The sequence below is a fragment of the Euleptes europaea genome, chromosome 18 (assembly GCF_029931775.1).
Source record: "Euleptes europaea isolate rEulEur1 chromosome 18, rEulEur1.hap1, whole genome shotgun sequence".
Lineage (NCBI taxonomy): Eukaryota > Metazoa > Chordata > Lepidosauria > Squamata > Sphaerodactylidae > Euleptes > Euleptes europaea.
Window position 1 is genome coordinate 15,827,349 of NC_079329.1, and position 16,435 is coordinate 15,843,783.

The 16,435-nt window shown below is 40.7% G+C and overlaps 1 protein-coding gene across 1 annotated transcript; it reads left to right on the forward strand.

Moving 5' to 3' along the window:
* The first annotated feature begins 383 nt into the window (after positions 1–383).
* On the forward strand, positions 384–13,370 carry LOC130490479 (vomeronasal type-2 receptor 26-like). Its single transcript, XM_056864306.1, has 7 exons — positions 384–499; positions 2,400–2,555; positions 3,815–4,106; positions 5,343–6,206; positions 7,758–7,994; positions 8,260–8,386; positions 12,469–13,370. Exons 1-7 carry the CDS (start codon positions 384–386, stop codon positions 13,368–13,370), a joined length of 2,694 nt encoding a protein of 897 aa, XP_056720284.1.
* Positions 13,371–16,435: the final 3,065 nt, after the last annotated feature.

The window sequence follows — 16,435 nt, forward strand, 5'->3', positions numbered from 1 at the left end:
CACAAGCATCCTTCCTTATACTTTACAATTCAGATGTGTGTTTTTGTTGCATTAGATAGTTTCTCTTTCACCAGCTCCCTAATGATGTACCCATAAAACCACAAGCAGGATCACTATCGTACCTGGAGCCCTGATTTATACTGTCTAAGATTTTTTTTTTAAATCTTAAAAATTGTTCCAACCTACTTGAGAACTAAGGGGAAACACATGGTGGCTGTGGAGATCTTCTTTATCTTGGTGTCTGCTGCTGGGGTTCTGTTTTTCATTTTTTGCCCTAAATGCTATACTCTTTTACTGCATCCCAAGTTAAACAAGAAGGAAGGATTAATGAGGGGGAATGTTCAAAGCCGCTAATGTACATTGATGTTTTTAGTAAGTGAGACATGTTTCTATATGTTATAGCGTTCCTGAGAGTTTCCTTGTACATAGCTCTCCAGTATAAAGCTGTCAGTGAAGCAGTGGCTTTCATGGCTACCAAATCAGGAACCTGCATGAGGAAGTAGGTGGGGAAAAGATTGGCCAACTTTATGGTTCTTCACTGTTCCTTAATCCAAGCAATTACTTGTGCTGTCTGCTTTGCAACGTCTCACCCATTCCCCTGGGTTGACAAACAATCTATGCCTTAACAAATTGTATTGGATTGTATTGAGACATTGATGATGACATTTGACAGTATATTACATTTTACAGTGTCTTGGGCTACATGGATCCCTGGCCATCGTCTTCATCATTGTGCTTTTTCTTATGTGGACATTGCTTGACACTTTCAAACTAGGACAAGTTTATCTCCTTCAACATGCTGGTCTTCTATAATACTTGGTTATCCTTTGTGCCAACCGACCACTAGACGCTGGTATATAATAGCTGTAGAGTTCTCTCATTTATCCACCAGAGTTTGGCTGCTGGGTTGTGTATTTTCCCAAACATGACCTGTAGGCATCCTTATCAAGAAAAAAAAATCCATGGTGTTAATGGAGTATATTTATGCCAAACTGTTCCGTATCCCTTGGAGAAAAGACCTTGGAATCATAACCCACTCTAAAATTGTGTCAAAATTACTCAATAATACTCTGTAAAGGCAGAGACAGCTAGTCCATTACAGAATTTCCTTTGTTGCATTATTGTATCTGTAATTGGTGGTTTATGTTTCCAAATAAATTGTTTTATTAATCTTGCAGTTTATTCAAAAGAGTCAAAATAAGAACATTGAAGAAAAAGAAAAAAACATTTTTTTGAAAACTACTCCTTTGACTATAGAAATCCTACCCAGCAAGGAAAGTTTTAATTTAATGAGCAAGTACAGCCTAGAGCAGGGATCCCCAACCTTTTTGAGGCTGTGGGCACCTTTGGAAGTCTGACATATGGTGGTGGGGGTGGCCACAAAATGGCAGCCACAAAATGGATATTGCAGGAGATGAAGTCAGTCACAAAAGGACTGTTGTAGCTTACTTTCAGTTACACAAGGAAGATCCTTGTGCTATGGTGGCAGCTGCTACGAAAGCAACATTGAAAAAAATCTGCACAGCCAATCAAATATTCAATGGCCAATCAGAAACTTTGCTGGGTAAAAGCCTTACCTGACCCAACCCACTTTCTAAAAACACTTGAAAGGTGTCAGTGGACACCATGTTGTCCTCAGGCACCACATTGAGGACCCCTAGTCTAGAGGTTTGGTGATCCTTGTTCAAACTCTAATTCAACCATTATATTATATGGGTGACCTTAGGGCAGTCACACTGTCTCAGCCTAACTTGTGGTGAAGGTTAAAGTGGAGGAGAGAAGATACGTAAACTACACTGATCCCCTTAGAGGAAGGGTAGGAATAGGATACAATGGATAATATTAGAATGGAGCTACTGGATCAGATTCTATTTCCCTCATCAGTGGATAAAGATCTTCTAAAAACTGAAGTTTTATAGCTTTACTTCTGAAAACTGAAGCTCTAGTTATTTTTATAACAAGATATATTTATCTCCTGCATTCAAGTGGGCCAGCCTTGGTGAAAATCCATCACCCCATCTGGGTCTGGATCATATTTGAAAATTTCTGGACTTTGAGTTTAGTGTGAGACATTCCAAACCAATGACCCACTTGGAATCCAGCTAAGCAAAATAGAAAACTTCTGTTGAGAAGTTATACTCATGTTTTCTTCTGGAATGCCACTGGGAATCCTCAACTTCGGTCATTACCTTTCCGTTTAATAATCACAAGGACCATAATTTAATTTGCAGCTGGTCAAAACTCCAGGGGACTTCCAGTGTCGTCCTGTAAAGTTCGTAACACAGGATGTGAAAGACAGCAGAGATATACCTGACAGTGTCTAACACTTAGCCTAGAGATGAGAAACGACCTGGAGATGAATCTTTTTATGATGCATCAGTTGATATTTTCAATTTCAGGCGAGCTTCTATGTTCAGAGTGAATGTTGTTTCAGACCAGAATATTGTAAATCCTGAAAACTGTCATGATAGTACTGTAGGTAGTAAAATCAGGGTCCGTGTTCAGAAAGAAGATGGTGGTATTAGTGTTGTTGCAGCTGATTCTGCTTTCTCACAGTACATGCAAAACTCACATTGTTAGGTGCAGGATTAGCGATCCTTACCCTCCTGTGCAAGAGTATCATCAATCAGGAGACCTCTTTGTTGGTGGCATTTCTTCTCAGAGCTTCCACTTCAGTCCAATGGACTTCAGCGAATATCCCCCTTTAGAACTGGCTGAAAACCTTATGTGAGAATTCATTTTAATATTTCCATTTCTTCTTTTTTTCTTTTTTTGCTACCTGAGTCATTAATCCGGGGAGGTGTGGTCTGTTGAGTTAATTTTGTGTGATTTATAATAATAAAAGAAGAAGAAGAGTTGATTTTATATTCCGCTTTTCTGTACCTTTAAGGGGAACCAAACCAGCTTACAATCACCTTCCCTTCCCACAACAGGCACTGTGTGAGATAGGTGGGGCTGGGAGAGTGACTGCAGGCTTCATGTGGAGGTCTAGCTTGAGAATGATGGTGGGAGTTGCAGTGTCAAAGACAAAGGGAACTGGAACATCCTGGCCCAATTTATTTGTGGGAACCCCCCCCCCCCCACTATATGAACTGGAATCTAAGGTGAGGTAGGTGGGAAACATAGTTCTTCCAGTTTTGGCATGTATAATTCTTCCAAAAATAAAGCCAAGAGTCTCAAAACCGGTTTAAAAAGGCAGGCAGTACAAACCAGTAGGATTGAAAATATCCCCTCTGTGACAGAAAAAAAGGCAGTTTAAGAACCTCCCTGAACTATCACGGCCAGTGGGGTGTAGTGGTTACAGTGTCATTATGGGATTTAGGAGGCCCAGGTTAAGAATCATAATAAGAGTTGGAAGGGGCCATAGAGCCACCTAGTCCACCCCCCTGCTCAATGCAGAATCAACCTAAAGTATCTCTGACAAGTGTTTGTCTAGTCACTGCTTAAAGACTGCCAGTGAGGTGGCGCTCGCCAGTTCTCTAGGCAACCAGTTCTACTGCTGAACGATTCTGACATTTTGGTAAATTATTGAAATAGTAGCAATACTCGGTTTCTTATCAATCCTGAACTCATTTTACTATTTCATAAAAAAAGAGAGATAAAAAGGGAAACCTCAGATCCTTAGAGGAATGATGGAATGGGCTTTTTAAAAGTTTATGTCATCACTGTACAGACTATTTCATGAAAAAGCCTGCGTCAGTTTGTTTATAAGCGCTCTGATATAGATTAATAAGGAAAATTATGAAGAATATGGTGGGTTGATTTTTAAAAGTGTGAAATGTCCTTCTGATGCAGCATGCAACTCTCATTCTAGCACCATCCCAAAGAATTACCAGCACGTACTGGCCTTGGCATTTGCTGTAAAGGAAATCAATGAAAACCCAGAGATCTTACCCAACATCACCTTGGGCTTCCACATCTATGACAGCTATTTCAGTGCTAAGTGGACTTATCTTGCCACGATGCAACTAATGTCCACACCAAGGACATTTGTCCCGAACTTCAAATGTGACATCCAGAATGATCTGCTTGCCATCATTGGTGGATTGGACTCCCACACCTCTTTTGACATTGCAACAATATCCAGCATCTATAAGATTCCTCAGGTGAGATGACTGAGTGTATGGGAATATTAAAGAGGAAACACTTCTTCAATATTAAAGGCCTCAGTTATTTGGCTAGAAAGCTTTCCAGCTCATCATTCATTTATTATACTCCCTTGTGAATGAATCCACAAAGTAAAAGATTGAACATGGCTGCACCTCATATGGAAAATTTAGACAGCATGCTGTCTCTAACCTTGGGTTTCTTCTGAAGTAAAAAAAAAGTGAAGTCTAGTAGGATGCTAAAGCACAGAAAGATTTTACAAGTTATTAGCTGAAGAGACTTGGGAAATTTGATAGCACTTCTATTTGTGAGGTAGGTTAGGCTGAGAATCTGTGATTGGCCGCAAGTCATCCAGCAAGCTTTCATGGCTCAAATGGGAATTCGAATCTGGATTTCCCAGATCCTAGTCTGACACTTTACCCTGACCTGGATGGCCCAGGCTAGCCTGATCTAATCAGATCTCAAAAGCTAAGCAGGGTCAGCCCTGGTTAGTATTTGGATGGGAGACCTCCAAGGAATACCATGGTTGCTGTGCAGAGGAAGGCACTGGCAAACCACCTCTGTTAGTCTCTTGCCATGAAAACCCCAAAAGGGGTCGCCATAAGTTGGCTGCGACTTGACAGCACTTCACACACACACGCAGTCTGACACTTTAACCAGTAGACATTATTATTGTGTGAATGTTGCACAGAGGAGACTGTGCAACTCATTCCCTCAGAAAGTGCAGGTCTCCACTGCTTTATAGGATTTTGTGAGGAACCTATGACATATTTATTTGAAAAGCCCTTTGACGATTAATGGAGTTATATTTTTACCTGGATTAAATTTATTGTTACTATTAATAGCTACTAAGTTACTTTAGAGGAGCCCCTTGGCGTAGAGTGTTAAGCTGCAGTACTGCAGTCAAAAGCTCTGCTCACTACCTGAGTTCGATTCTGACGGAAGTCAGTTTCAGGTAGCTGGCTCAAGGTTGACTCAGCCTTCCATCCTTCCAAGGTCGGTAAAATGAGTACCCAGCTTGCTGAGGGTAAAGGGAAGATGACTGAGGAAGGCACTGGCAAACCACCCCACAAACAAAAGTCTGCCTTGGAAATGTTAGGATGTTACATCACCCCATGGATCAGGAATGACCCAGTGCTTGCACAGGGGACCTTTACCTTTTTAAGTTACTTTGGGGATCAATGGATGAAAAATGGCATATTATTGTTCTTTTTCCCAATCCAAATAATCTTTAGCTCATATATGGCTTTGCTACATCCAGAATGGATACAGATGCAGTCCTTACCTTCTACCAGATGTATCCTAATGAAGCCCTTCAGCATGCAGGGCTTGTCTCTTTACTGCTGCATTTCAAGTGGACATGGGTTGGGGTTCTAGTGATGGATGATGACAATGGAGAAAGCATTGTGCAAACATTACTTCCACTGTTTTCCAAGTATGGTATCTGCTTTGCCTTAGTGGGAAGATTTCCAAGACCAAAATATGTCACTGAGTTTCAAGCCATCATGGAACCAGGGATGGAATTACTTGTTAAACTCCTGACCAGCAAGGCCAATTCATTTGTAGTTTTTGGACTCTCTTATTCTGTCAGTGATTTGCTATGGTTGGTGAGACTATCAGAAGACTTCAGTATTCCATGGAAAGCAAAAGGTAAAATGTGGATACTGACAGCCCCAATTGAGTTCAGTTTATATGTCTATCAAAGAGTTTTTGATACAGATGAAATCCATGGTTCTCTGGCCTTTACAGTTCACTCAAGTGATATTCCAGGATTTCAGAAATTTGTTGAGAGAAGAAACCCATATGATAGAAATGGAGATGGCTTCATACAGAACTTCTGGTGCCATGCCTTTGACTGTGAATTCCCAAATCAGGAGCAAGAAGAGAGAGATCTGGGAGAAATTTGCACGGGGCAAGAGAAGCTGGAGAGAATTCCTGGGTCTTTTTTTGAAATGGGCATGACTGGCCACAGCTACAGCATTTACAATTCTGTATATGCTCTGGCCCATGCTGTACATGCTATGCTGTCATTCCAAACCAAGCACAGAAGAAAGGTAAATGCAAGGAGCCTGAATCTTCCAAGTCGAGACCAATGGCAGGTAAGGCCTTTGGAAGAATACATGGGAACACAGCATTTTTGGAGGTGCGACATAAGGCTTCGATTTGTGTAGTAAACAGTCCCTCAAAAGGCTTCTTTTGCACGATTTCTCCTTTCTTTTCATTTCCCTCTTGTTTATATTTCAATCAGCAGTCACAGCTGTCTTCATTGTGGTCAATGAACTTGCTATGGCCTTTGTAAATTCTTGCAATATTGCTAATTCAAATTGCATCCTTTCCACCTATCTTCAGGTCAGAAAGGGTGATTTTTTCTGTTGCTTTCTTATTGCTAGAAACCAGGGGATAGCATCATTCTGCTGCTTCCATCATCCTGACCAAAGTGCTTGGTTGTGAAAGTTCATCAAGCTGCCTTCCTTTTAATGTTCCTCTGTATCCTTCTTTGACTTGGCAGGTTCTCATATTGCTGGCTCACTAGTTGAGAGTGAATTCCCATACAATCTAAGCAGGTTGTGCATGAACTCTTTTAGGATCACAGGTCTCATGTGCCATATTTGCTTCACATATCCATTAATCTGTGCTGAAGCATATGCACTAATTACCAGTCTATTTCTAGTCAAAATTCAGAATGTTGGTTTGTACCTTTAATTCCACAAATTTCTGCGGATGTATCCAACCATCCACAGGCTTTAGAGAGTGGGATTTCCCTGCTTGCCCTACCTGCTGTCATTAACAGAGTCCCCCTCCTAATTTTATTATAGTAAGGTTAACAAACTGCCCTGGGGAAATTAAGGGTATGTCAGTTGAAGGGAGCCAGTATAGTATAGTGGTTAAGATTGACAAACTCTAATCTGGAGAACTGTGTTCGATTCCCCACTCCTCCACATGAAGCCTGCTTGGTGACCTTGGGCCAGTCACAGTTCTCTCTGAACTCTCTCAGCCCACATGGAGGCAGAAAATGGTAACTTCCCAATGTCTGCCTCCACCAGCAGTTGATGGGAGAATTTGCAGAAATCCCTGCTCCCACTTTGGAGGAGCTAAGTGTGATTCAGACCTCAGAACTCTGTGGCTGGATTCGTGCCATTTCATTGTCTGAGTAAAAGCCCTGCATTTTCGTTTTAAGCAAATTAACTAAACTATGTAGAAAGAAACTGAATCTTTTTTTTAAATAAGCAGCATCTTATTATTATTATTTTTAATTAGCAGCATCTTCACAAGTCCTTTTGGGGGAAAATGCATACAGAAAGTTGCATTGTATGGGCAGCAAAATATTTACTAACAGCAAATCATTTACTAAATGTATAGGAATCAAAATGTACATGAAACTCACTTTCTGCAAAGCATTACTGTGTCTATATTTCTTTCAGTGATTTAAAGTGGCTCCTTAATAGGGCTGTCAGAATGGCTGAAAGTTCAACTGATTCTTCAAATGGAGTGGAATTTGAATGTAAAAATGTTAGAAAAATGTAAAGCATGTTTGTGTCAGAAATCCCATGAAACCTGCCTCCATTCTGGACAGCTTATAAATATCATTCAGAAAGATCCACTATGGCACAGTTGCAGACTTCCCTAAAATTTTCTTCTTTCCCATCTAGCTCCATCACTTCCTTAGAGGTGTTGCATTTAACAACAGCGCTGGGGACACAATTTCATTCGATGAGAATGGGGTGTCAGTCACTGGATTTGATGTGATGAACTGGGTCTTTTCCCCAAACAAAACCTTCCATAGAGTGAAATTTGGGACAATGGATCATCAGGTTCCCCAAGCTCCTCTAGATGAAACATTCAAGATTAATAATGAACAAATGCATTGGCCCAGATTCTTTAACCAGGTAGGATCCAATGGTCCAAAGATTATGAAATCTTTCAGTGGCACATGTGCAAAAGTGAGGTTCACTGGACTTCAGTAATGAGCCAGTAATGAAATGTTGAATTGTATCTCAATCATTTGAATAATCAAATTAATAAATATTTAATAAATTATTAGTTAGCCCAAGGTACATAATTGCCAGCATTTCCAATGATAATGTGGCAAAATGAAGGATTGCAAGTAATTGATATGAATACAATCTTTCACTCTTTTCATTTGTTGATTAGACACAACCTATTTCTGAATGCAGTAAGAGTTGCCATCCTGGTTATAGCAAGCAAGTGAAGGAGAGAGAGCCATTTTGCTGCTATGATTGCATCCAATGTCCAGAAGGAAAGATTTCAGACCAGAAGGGTAAGAGACATGCTGTACTGATTGATCAGTCAGATTTGCTAAAGTCCATAGGAACATGCATTTCACATCATGCGTGTATCACTGTTGCCTACGATTCCATGTTGTTTGCTTAAAACATTTTATGCCACTTTTTCACATTTGAACAATTAAAAACATTTGAAATAACTGCTGTTGTGAAATCATCAGAAGAGTTGTACAGCTAGCTATATGACCACAGCTGCAAGAGTGGTGCTGGCTACATAGTGAAAAACAGAAGACTGTCCAGATGTAGAAGAATGGAAGGATGAATTAGCAGACTATGCAGCTATGGCAAGGCTGACAAATCAAGTCAATAAAAGACCCAGAGAAGAGGTTTAAAATAATCGGAAACTTTATTAATATGTTCTATAAAATGCTGTATAAACAAAATTGAGTATAGTTGGTTATAATTGTATACTAGAGAAGTAAAAATAAGTTAGTAGTAATGTTAAAATTATTAATCTATGCAGTGAAGGAAAGTATTGTGTTATTGTTAAAATATTAATGATATACAGAATGAACAAGCGTAAAAAAATTAAGAGAATCTATTATTAAGAGGCTAGAAACTTGACACAACACAGTTTATAAGTAAGTAAAATTATTGCATTCTATCAAATTTTGTATGACCACCTCAAACTTGTTTCTTTTCCCCCTATGTATTGTTTTGTACTGCTTTCTATTTTTCTATTTTCTATTTCTGTTTATTTTTATTGAAATAAAATAAAAAAAATATTTTAAAAATTATAATGATAAAACTTGATTGAAAGATAGAATAGGTATGGGCTAGGTGAAGTACCAAGGCGGACATAACAAGATATGCATATGTGTGAATAGATTCCCTGTTCTGTGGAAGTCATGGGGAATAGTTCTGATAAGAAATCTTTCAGTGATGGAGCTGAATTTCTCACTGGAATTTCAAAACTTGGATTGTTCCTTGACACACTGTGAGTATTCCCAGATCGGGGGAGAGTGCTGTAAGGAGGTTGCTACCTTTTATTTTATATCTTGAATCCATTTGAAAACCTGACACTAAACTATCATTATTGAGGGTTTTTTCTCTCAGTAAAATACAGTGTGTGTGTGTTGTGTTAAGTGCTTTCGACTCATGACTACCCTATGAATGAAAGTCCTCCAAAATGTCCTCTCTTTGACAGCCTTGCTCAGATCTTGCAAATTGAAGGCTGTGGCTTCCTTTATTCAGTCCGTCCATCTCTTGTTGGGTCTTCCTCTTTTCCTGCTGCCCTCAACTTTTCCTAGCATGACTGTCTTTTCCAGTGACTCTTGTCGTCTCATGACGTGACCAAAATACAGTACAGAACCTTTATTAGGCGTTTGATACAGACACTAAACAGTCTAAAATACTACATAGCTAATTAACACAAATACACACATCATAAAGCACACTTGTAAATGATCATAAACCAAAATAGAATAAATATAAAATTATTTATGATCATTCACTACCAATTCATAGCTCCTCAGGGTGGCTAGGAGATACCTAGCTATTTAATGGGTAAAAAAGGATTCTAGTCAGATAAGACCAGCCACTCGTCTGGGTAACCTTAATATTTATGTAAGAGGGAGCTCATTATGGAATTCTTCAACCTTTCACTGACAATATCTCTCCTGATGAGGAGTTCTTAACAATCTGCCATAAAGGATTGCTGTCGGCAAGATGTTGAACCTGGCGAGCATAAAAGCTCTGTGGACTTGAGGAGACTTAAGATGGAATTAGTAGCGAGAAGAAGCCCCATAAACTGGAATTACAGTTTAATGAGACTTTCTGGAAAATTGCTTAGAGTCTTCCGCTCAAAGAACGCTAGGGTTGTGAAAAAACAAACAAACAAAAACTAGTCAGTACATTTTGAGTTGGGTTTTATTGGGGCCGATTTTTTTGGTAAATCCAGAAAAAGATGAATACCCATACCGGTAAATATTGGTATTCAGCTTACCAGGTTTACCGAAAAATTCAGGTCCATTATAGTCTATGGGGATTTTTTCAAAGCTCCTAAGGGGGCATTTTTGGAGGTAGAGTCCCCAAGTTTGCAGTGTGGTGGCAAAGGACTCTCCTTCGATGGCCACCAAAGTTTTGTAAACTTTGGGCCAGGGGGTCCAATTTTATGGGCACACAAAGTGGTCACACCCATCCTCCAGGCATTCGTGAGCCGAGCTGTCCATCGGTTTTCAGGTTCAGAAGTTCAGCGTTGCAGAGGTCTGGTGGAAAGAGCCAATTGACAGGCTGGCACCTCAAAGTCTGGGGGCTTCATTTGTATCTGTGGCACATAGCATGATGTCCATGTAAATTAGTTTCCAAACTGAGGAAAAAGGCTTAAATGCAAGAAAAATAAAGCACGGAAAATATTATTTTTGGTGGTAAATGACATCCTGTGAACATTCCTTTATTATGGTAATCAAAAATCTGATTTCAAGAGATGGTCATCGTGCGGGGAAAAGAAGCCTCTTCTCAGGACAACCTTCAGTTTGAGAGCAGGTTTTTTTTTGGGGGGGGGGATGAAAGCGGAGCCAGCCGAAATCATGATCAAGGCAGCTCTTGTGAAGGAGATTGCTTATCTGCCCAATAAGTAACTTTAGAAGCAGTCATTTTTTTAGTTGGAGGGTATATCCTGGACGGGATTGGTTGACCCCTGTCTTTTAAAGTGCAAATCAGCCCACCGCCTGTTGGTCAGACCAAGTTGGCTCCAATTTATGACCCAGACCTCAAAAGGGCCCCAACTATGGGGCCCTAACAAAACCAGTCAAAAAAAGATAGAAAAATGGGAGAAAGTACAGAGCCATGCATCTGAGCAAAGGCAAACAATTATTTGGCTTTTGGAGAAATTGCCTATTCAGCTTTGGGGAGATCCCCAGGTTTTGGTGTTCAATAAACCCAAAACCCAAAAATTACTGAAATGGCTAATTTCGGGTTTATTTTTGGTTCGGGTTTATCAATATGCACAACTTTAGTCTGGGGGCTCCCTCATATCAGGGGCGCATAGAATGATGTCCATGCAAATTAGCTTCCAAACAGAGAAAAACGGCTTAAATTCAAGAAAAGTAAGGCACAGAAAACTTTTATTTTGGTGGCAAATGACATCCCGTAAACAGTCCCTTATTGTGGTCATCAAAAATCTGATTTCAAGAGATGGCCATGGTGCAAGGAACCAAAGCCTCTACTTGGGGCAATCTTCAGTTTGACAGCAGGTTTTTTTTTTTGGGGGGGGGTGATATCGGAGCCAGCTGAAGTCTGGACCATGGGCACTGTCTGGAGGAGATTGCTTATCTGCAAAAGTGAGGGAGTCCCCTTTGGAAGCCTGGTGGTGTGAGCAGCTATTGAAGCCGGTTCTTTGTAGTTGGAGGGTATATCCCTCTGGATGGGACTTGATAAGCCCTGTCTTTTTTTAAAAAAAAACACAAAAAACCTTATGCTTGATCCAGATCAATCCACTGAATGGTTGGTCAGACCAAGTTGGCTCCGATTACACAACCCTGACCTCAAAAGGAACAAAACCAGTCAGAAAAAGATAGAAAAATGGGAGAAAGCACATAACCGTGCATTTGAGCAAAAGTGAATAGTCCGAAAAAGTCAAATAATTATTCAATTTTTTTCAGGAATCACCTATTTTGCTTTGGGGAGATCCCCAGGTTTTGGTGTTTGGTAAAACCAAAACCCGAATATTGCCAAAATGGCGAACACTAAACAGCTAACACTAAAGAAAACAAGTATGTGTGTGGCTGAATAAGAATTGGTCACAAAATATAAAATTGAACTCAATTGGCTTCACTATTGTTTTGGTAGATCTAAAAATCTGTAATATCTTCAGACCTAAAATCTTTCAAGAAAATAGTGCAGTGTAATAACCCCATGCTTGCACAGGGGACTACCTTTACCTTTAAAGAGTTTTAATTCTTATAAATCACCCCCCTGCCACATTTCAGAGGATCTGCATTAAATGGATCTTCCAGTGTTAAGGGAGGAAAACCCTTAAATGTATGTAAAGAAGAGCTAAACATGACTATGTTCTGTGGCATATTTTGAGATTCAAACCTCTTTTTTTCTTTTTCAGATATGAGTGACTGCTATATATGCACAGAAGAAAAATTTCCAAACAAAAACCATGATTTATGCATTCCCAAGTATATCAGCTTCTTATCTTATGGAGAACCTTTGGGCCTTAGCTTAGCCCTTTGTGCTCTTTTACTGTCTTCTATCACAGCTTTGGTATTAGGAACATTTATGAAGCATCACAACACTCCCATTGTCAAGGCCAACAACCGGGGCCTCACCTACACGCTTCTCATCTCTCTCCTGCTCTGCTTCCTCTGTGCTTTGCTATTCATTGGCCAACCAGAGAAAATTACATGTCTGCTCCGACAACCTGCTTTTAGCATCATCTTTTCAGTGGCTATTTCCTGCATCCTGGCCAAAACCATCACTGTGGTTCTGGCTTTCATGGCTACCAAACCAGGAAGCAGGATAAGGAAATGGGTGGGGAAAAGACTGGCCAACTCCATTGTTCTTTTCTGCTCTCCTCTTCAGGCAGGGATTTGTATTGTCTGGCTTGCTATGTTTCCCCCATTCCCAGATGTTGACATGCATTCCGTTGTTGAACAAATTGTACTGGAATGTAATGAAGGATCTGTTATTATGTTTTACTGGGTCTTGGGTTATATGGGTCTCTTGACAATGGTCAGTTTCACTGTAGCTTTCCTTGCTCGCAAATTGCCTGACAGTTTCAACGAAGCCAAATTTATCACTTTCAGCATGTTGGTGTTTTGCAGCGTTTGGATTTCCTTTGTTCCAACTTACCTGAGCACCAAGGGAAAGTACGTGGTAGCTGTGGAGATCTTCTCTATCTTAGCCTCCAGTGCTGGGTTGCTGGGTTGTATTTTTACCCCCAAACTTTATATTATTGTGTTTAGGCCTGAACTGAACAACAGGGAACAGCTAATGAAAAGAAAGAGTTGAAGAACACAAGCATCCTTCCTTATACGTTACAATTCAGATGTGTGTTTTTGTTGCGTTAGATAGTTTCTCTTTCACCAGCTCCCTAATGATGTACCCATAAAACCACAAGTAGGTTCACTACCCTATCTAGAGCACTGATTTATGCTTTCAAAGATTAAAAAAAAATATCTACTCCTGTTATAGAATGATAGCTTATTTTTGTAATAGGAAGATTTTTCATTTTTAAAAGATCTTTAGTCTAAGGGGATCCTCTAAAATGTTAGCATCCCTATTTCTACCATTCTGTCTAGCCACAATTCTATTTGCTCAGGGTGGATTTTTCAAGACATCTCTTTAATGTCAATGATACTCAAACGAATCCCTCATTGATCTCTGTACAATGCTCTCATTCACATAATTTATTAGAGGAATGGCATAAAGAAAATACAAAATAATATTCTTATTTATTTGAGGAAGGAATTCATTATACACATGACCTTGCCAACTGAGAAGCAACTGTTCTGGCTAAACTTATAATTTCTGATGCCAACAATTATTTGCACTACATTTTCACCAAATGTCATTTTTAAAGATTTTTTTTTTTGCTGCTATGAGGAGGTCCAATCAGTGCCACATTGTTCAGTATAGAACTCCAGAAAGGTTTTGAAAAAGGTGTGTCCCTTTAATGTCCACTTCAAGCAGGAATGTAAGGATTTCAAGGAGGGACATTGTCTTGTACGTGTGTGTGTAAAGTGCCGTCATAAGAACATAAGAAAGGCCCTGCTGGATCAGACCAAGGCCCATCAAGTCCAGCAGTCTGCTCACACAGTGGCCAACCAGGTGCCTCTAGGAAGCCCCAAACAAGACGACTGCAGCAGCACCATCCTGCCTGTGTTCCACCGCACCCAAAATAATAGAGGAGCATGCCTATTATTTGGGGTTGAAGCTGACTTATAGTGACTCTGTCGTGTATTCAAGGCAAGAGATGCTCAGCGGTGGTTTGCCATTGCCTGCCTCTGCAATGGGCTGAGAGAGTTCTGAGAGAACTGTAGCCGGTCCAAGGTCACTCAGCAGACTTCATGGGGAGGAGCAGGGAATTGAACCCGGTTCTCCAGATTAGAGTCCCGCTGCTCTTAACCACTGTGACACATTGGCTCTGTCTTGTATGTACACCCTCTCATTTCCTCCTCTGCTTCTTTCTGAGCAGCTCATATTAAAATCATGAAGAGGCGTTTTTATATTATTTATTGAATTACAACATTTCTATGCTGACTTTCCACCCAAATACAGTCCTTGAGGTGGCAAACATTAAGGCAGCATTTAAAATAAGGTATAGATAACATATGTGAACAATTAAATAAACACAAATCGACATACAAAAATACATAACAACACAACCTGTATGGAGGGCCTATGATAGGGTTGCTAGCTCTGGACTGGAATATATCTGGAGATTTTGGAGATGGAGCCTGAGGAGGGTGGGGTTTGAGGAGGGGATGGGATTCAATGGGGTATAATACCATTGAATCCACCTTCCAAAGTGGCCAATATCTCCAGGTGACTTGATCTCTGTCATCTAGAGATCAGCTGTAATAGCAGAAGATCTCCAGTCACCACCTGAAGGCTGGCAACTCTACCTGTAAGAGTTTCTTGGTGGGGTATGCCAAATAAGGTTGCCAGGTCCCTCTTCACCATTAGCGGGATGTTTTTAGGGCAGAGCCTGAGGAGGACAGGGTTTGGAGAGGGGAGGGTCTTCAATGCCATAGAGTCCAATTGCCAAAGCAGCCATTTTCTCCAGGTGAACTGATCTCTATCAGCTGGAGATCAGTTGTAATAGCAGGAGACCTCCAGCCGCCACCTGGAGGTTAGTAACCCTAATGCCAAACAACACAAAAAGTCTTCACCCACTGGTGGAAGACAAATAGAGGGAGACAGATGAATCTCCCTGGTAATGGAGTGTCAACGTTTCAGTGACATGACTGAGGAAGCCATCTCCTGGGTTGCTGCCTACCTAATCTGGGAAAGTGAGGCCTTGGAAGATCATCATAGCAGTCATGTATGTTCATAAAGGAGTCGGTAGTCCATCAGGTTTTCTGGTTCCAAGCCCTGTAGAACTTTAAAGTTTATCACCAGCATCTTGAATTGTGCCCAAAAACAGATTGGGAGCCAGTGCAGATGGGCCAAGAATAGAGTGACACAGTCCGTATGATCCACTCCTGTCAATATCCTGGCTGCAGCATTCTGCACCAATTAAAGTTCTGGAACACTTTTCAAGGGCAACACCATGTAGAGTACATTGCAGTAATCTAATCTAGCAGTAAGCAGGGTATGCATCACAGTGGACAGATCTTTTCCATCCAGGAAAGGCCGTAAATGCCTTGGTAGAAGGCACTCCTGGCCACAGCTGCTACCTGCTTATCCGGCCGTAGGCCTAGGTCTAAGAGCACCCCTCAACTATGGGCCTGTTCCTTCAAGGGGAACACAGCCTCATCCAGAATTGGTGACAATCTTAAGTCCCAAACCAGATCTTGCATTCACCAATAGCACTTCCATCTTGTTGGGATTAAGCTTCAGTTTATTAGCCTGTGCAAGCTCCAAAATTGCTTCCGGGCACCTGTTCAGCATTTCTATAGCCTCCCTGGGATTGACTAGAAGTGTGAGATAGAGCTGAGTACCATCTGCATATTGGTGACAACACAGGCCCAATCTCTGGATGACCTCAGCCAGTGGTTTCTTGTAAATACTGAAAAGCATATGGGACAAGATGGAGCTTTGTGGGACCCCAGGGTTCTATCCTCTCACCCATGCCCTTCAGTGTTTATAGGAAGTCAGTGAACGAACTTTAGGTTTGGGTGTCATCCATATGCAGATGACACCTGGCTCTATATAGCCAGTTGGAACATGTGTGTGTGTGTGTGTTAAGTGCCATCAAGTTGCTTCTGACTCATGGCGTCCCTATGAATCAATGTCCTCCAAAATGTCCTATCTTTGACAGCCTTGTTCAGTTGGAACATACCGATCATAAAACTACTATGTTGGCTGTCAGTGTTTCCAAATTCAATTCAAGGTTCTGGCTATGACCTTTA

Coding starts and splice junctions, on each gene's coding strand:
- LOC130490479 (XM_056864306.1), top strand. CDS start 384: ATGTTTCTATATGTTATAGCGTTCCTGAGAGTTTCCTTGTACATAGCT. Junction 7,995..8,259: donor GGCCCAGATTCTTTAACCAG/GTAGGATCCAAT, acceptor TTTGTTGATTAG/ACACAACCTATTTCTGAATG. Junction 8,387..12,468: donor AAAGATTTCAGACCAGAAGG/GTAAGAGACATG, acceptor TTTCTTTTTCAG/ATATGAGTGACTGCTATATA.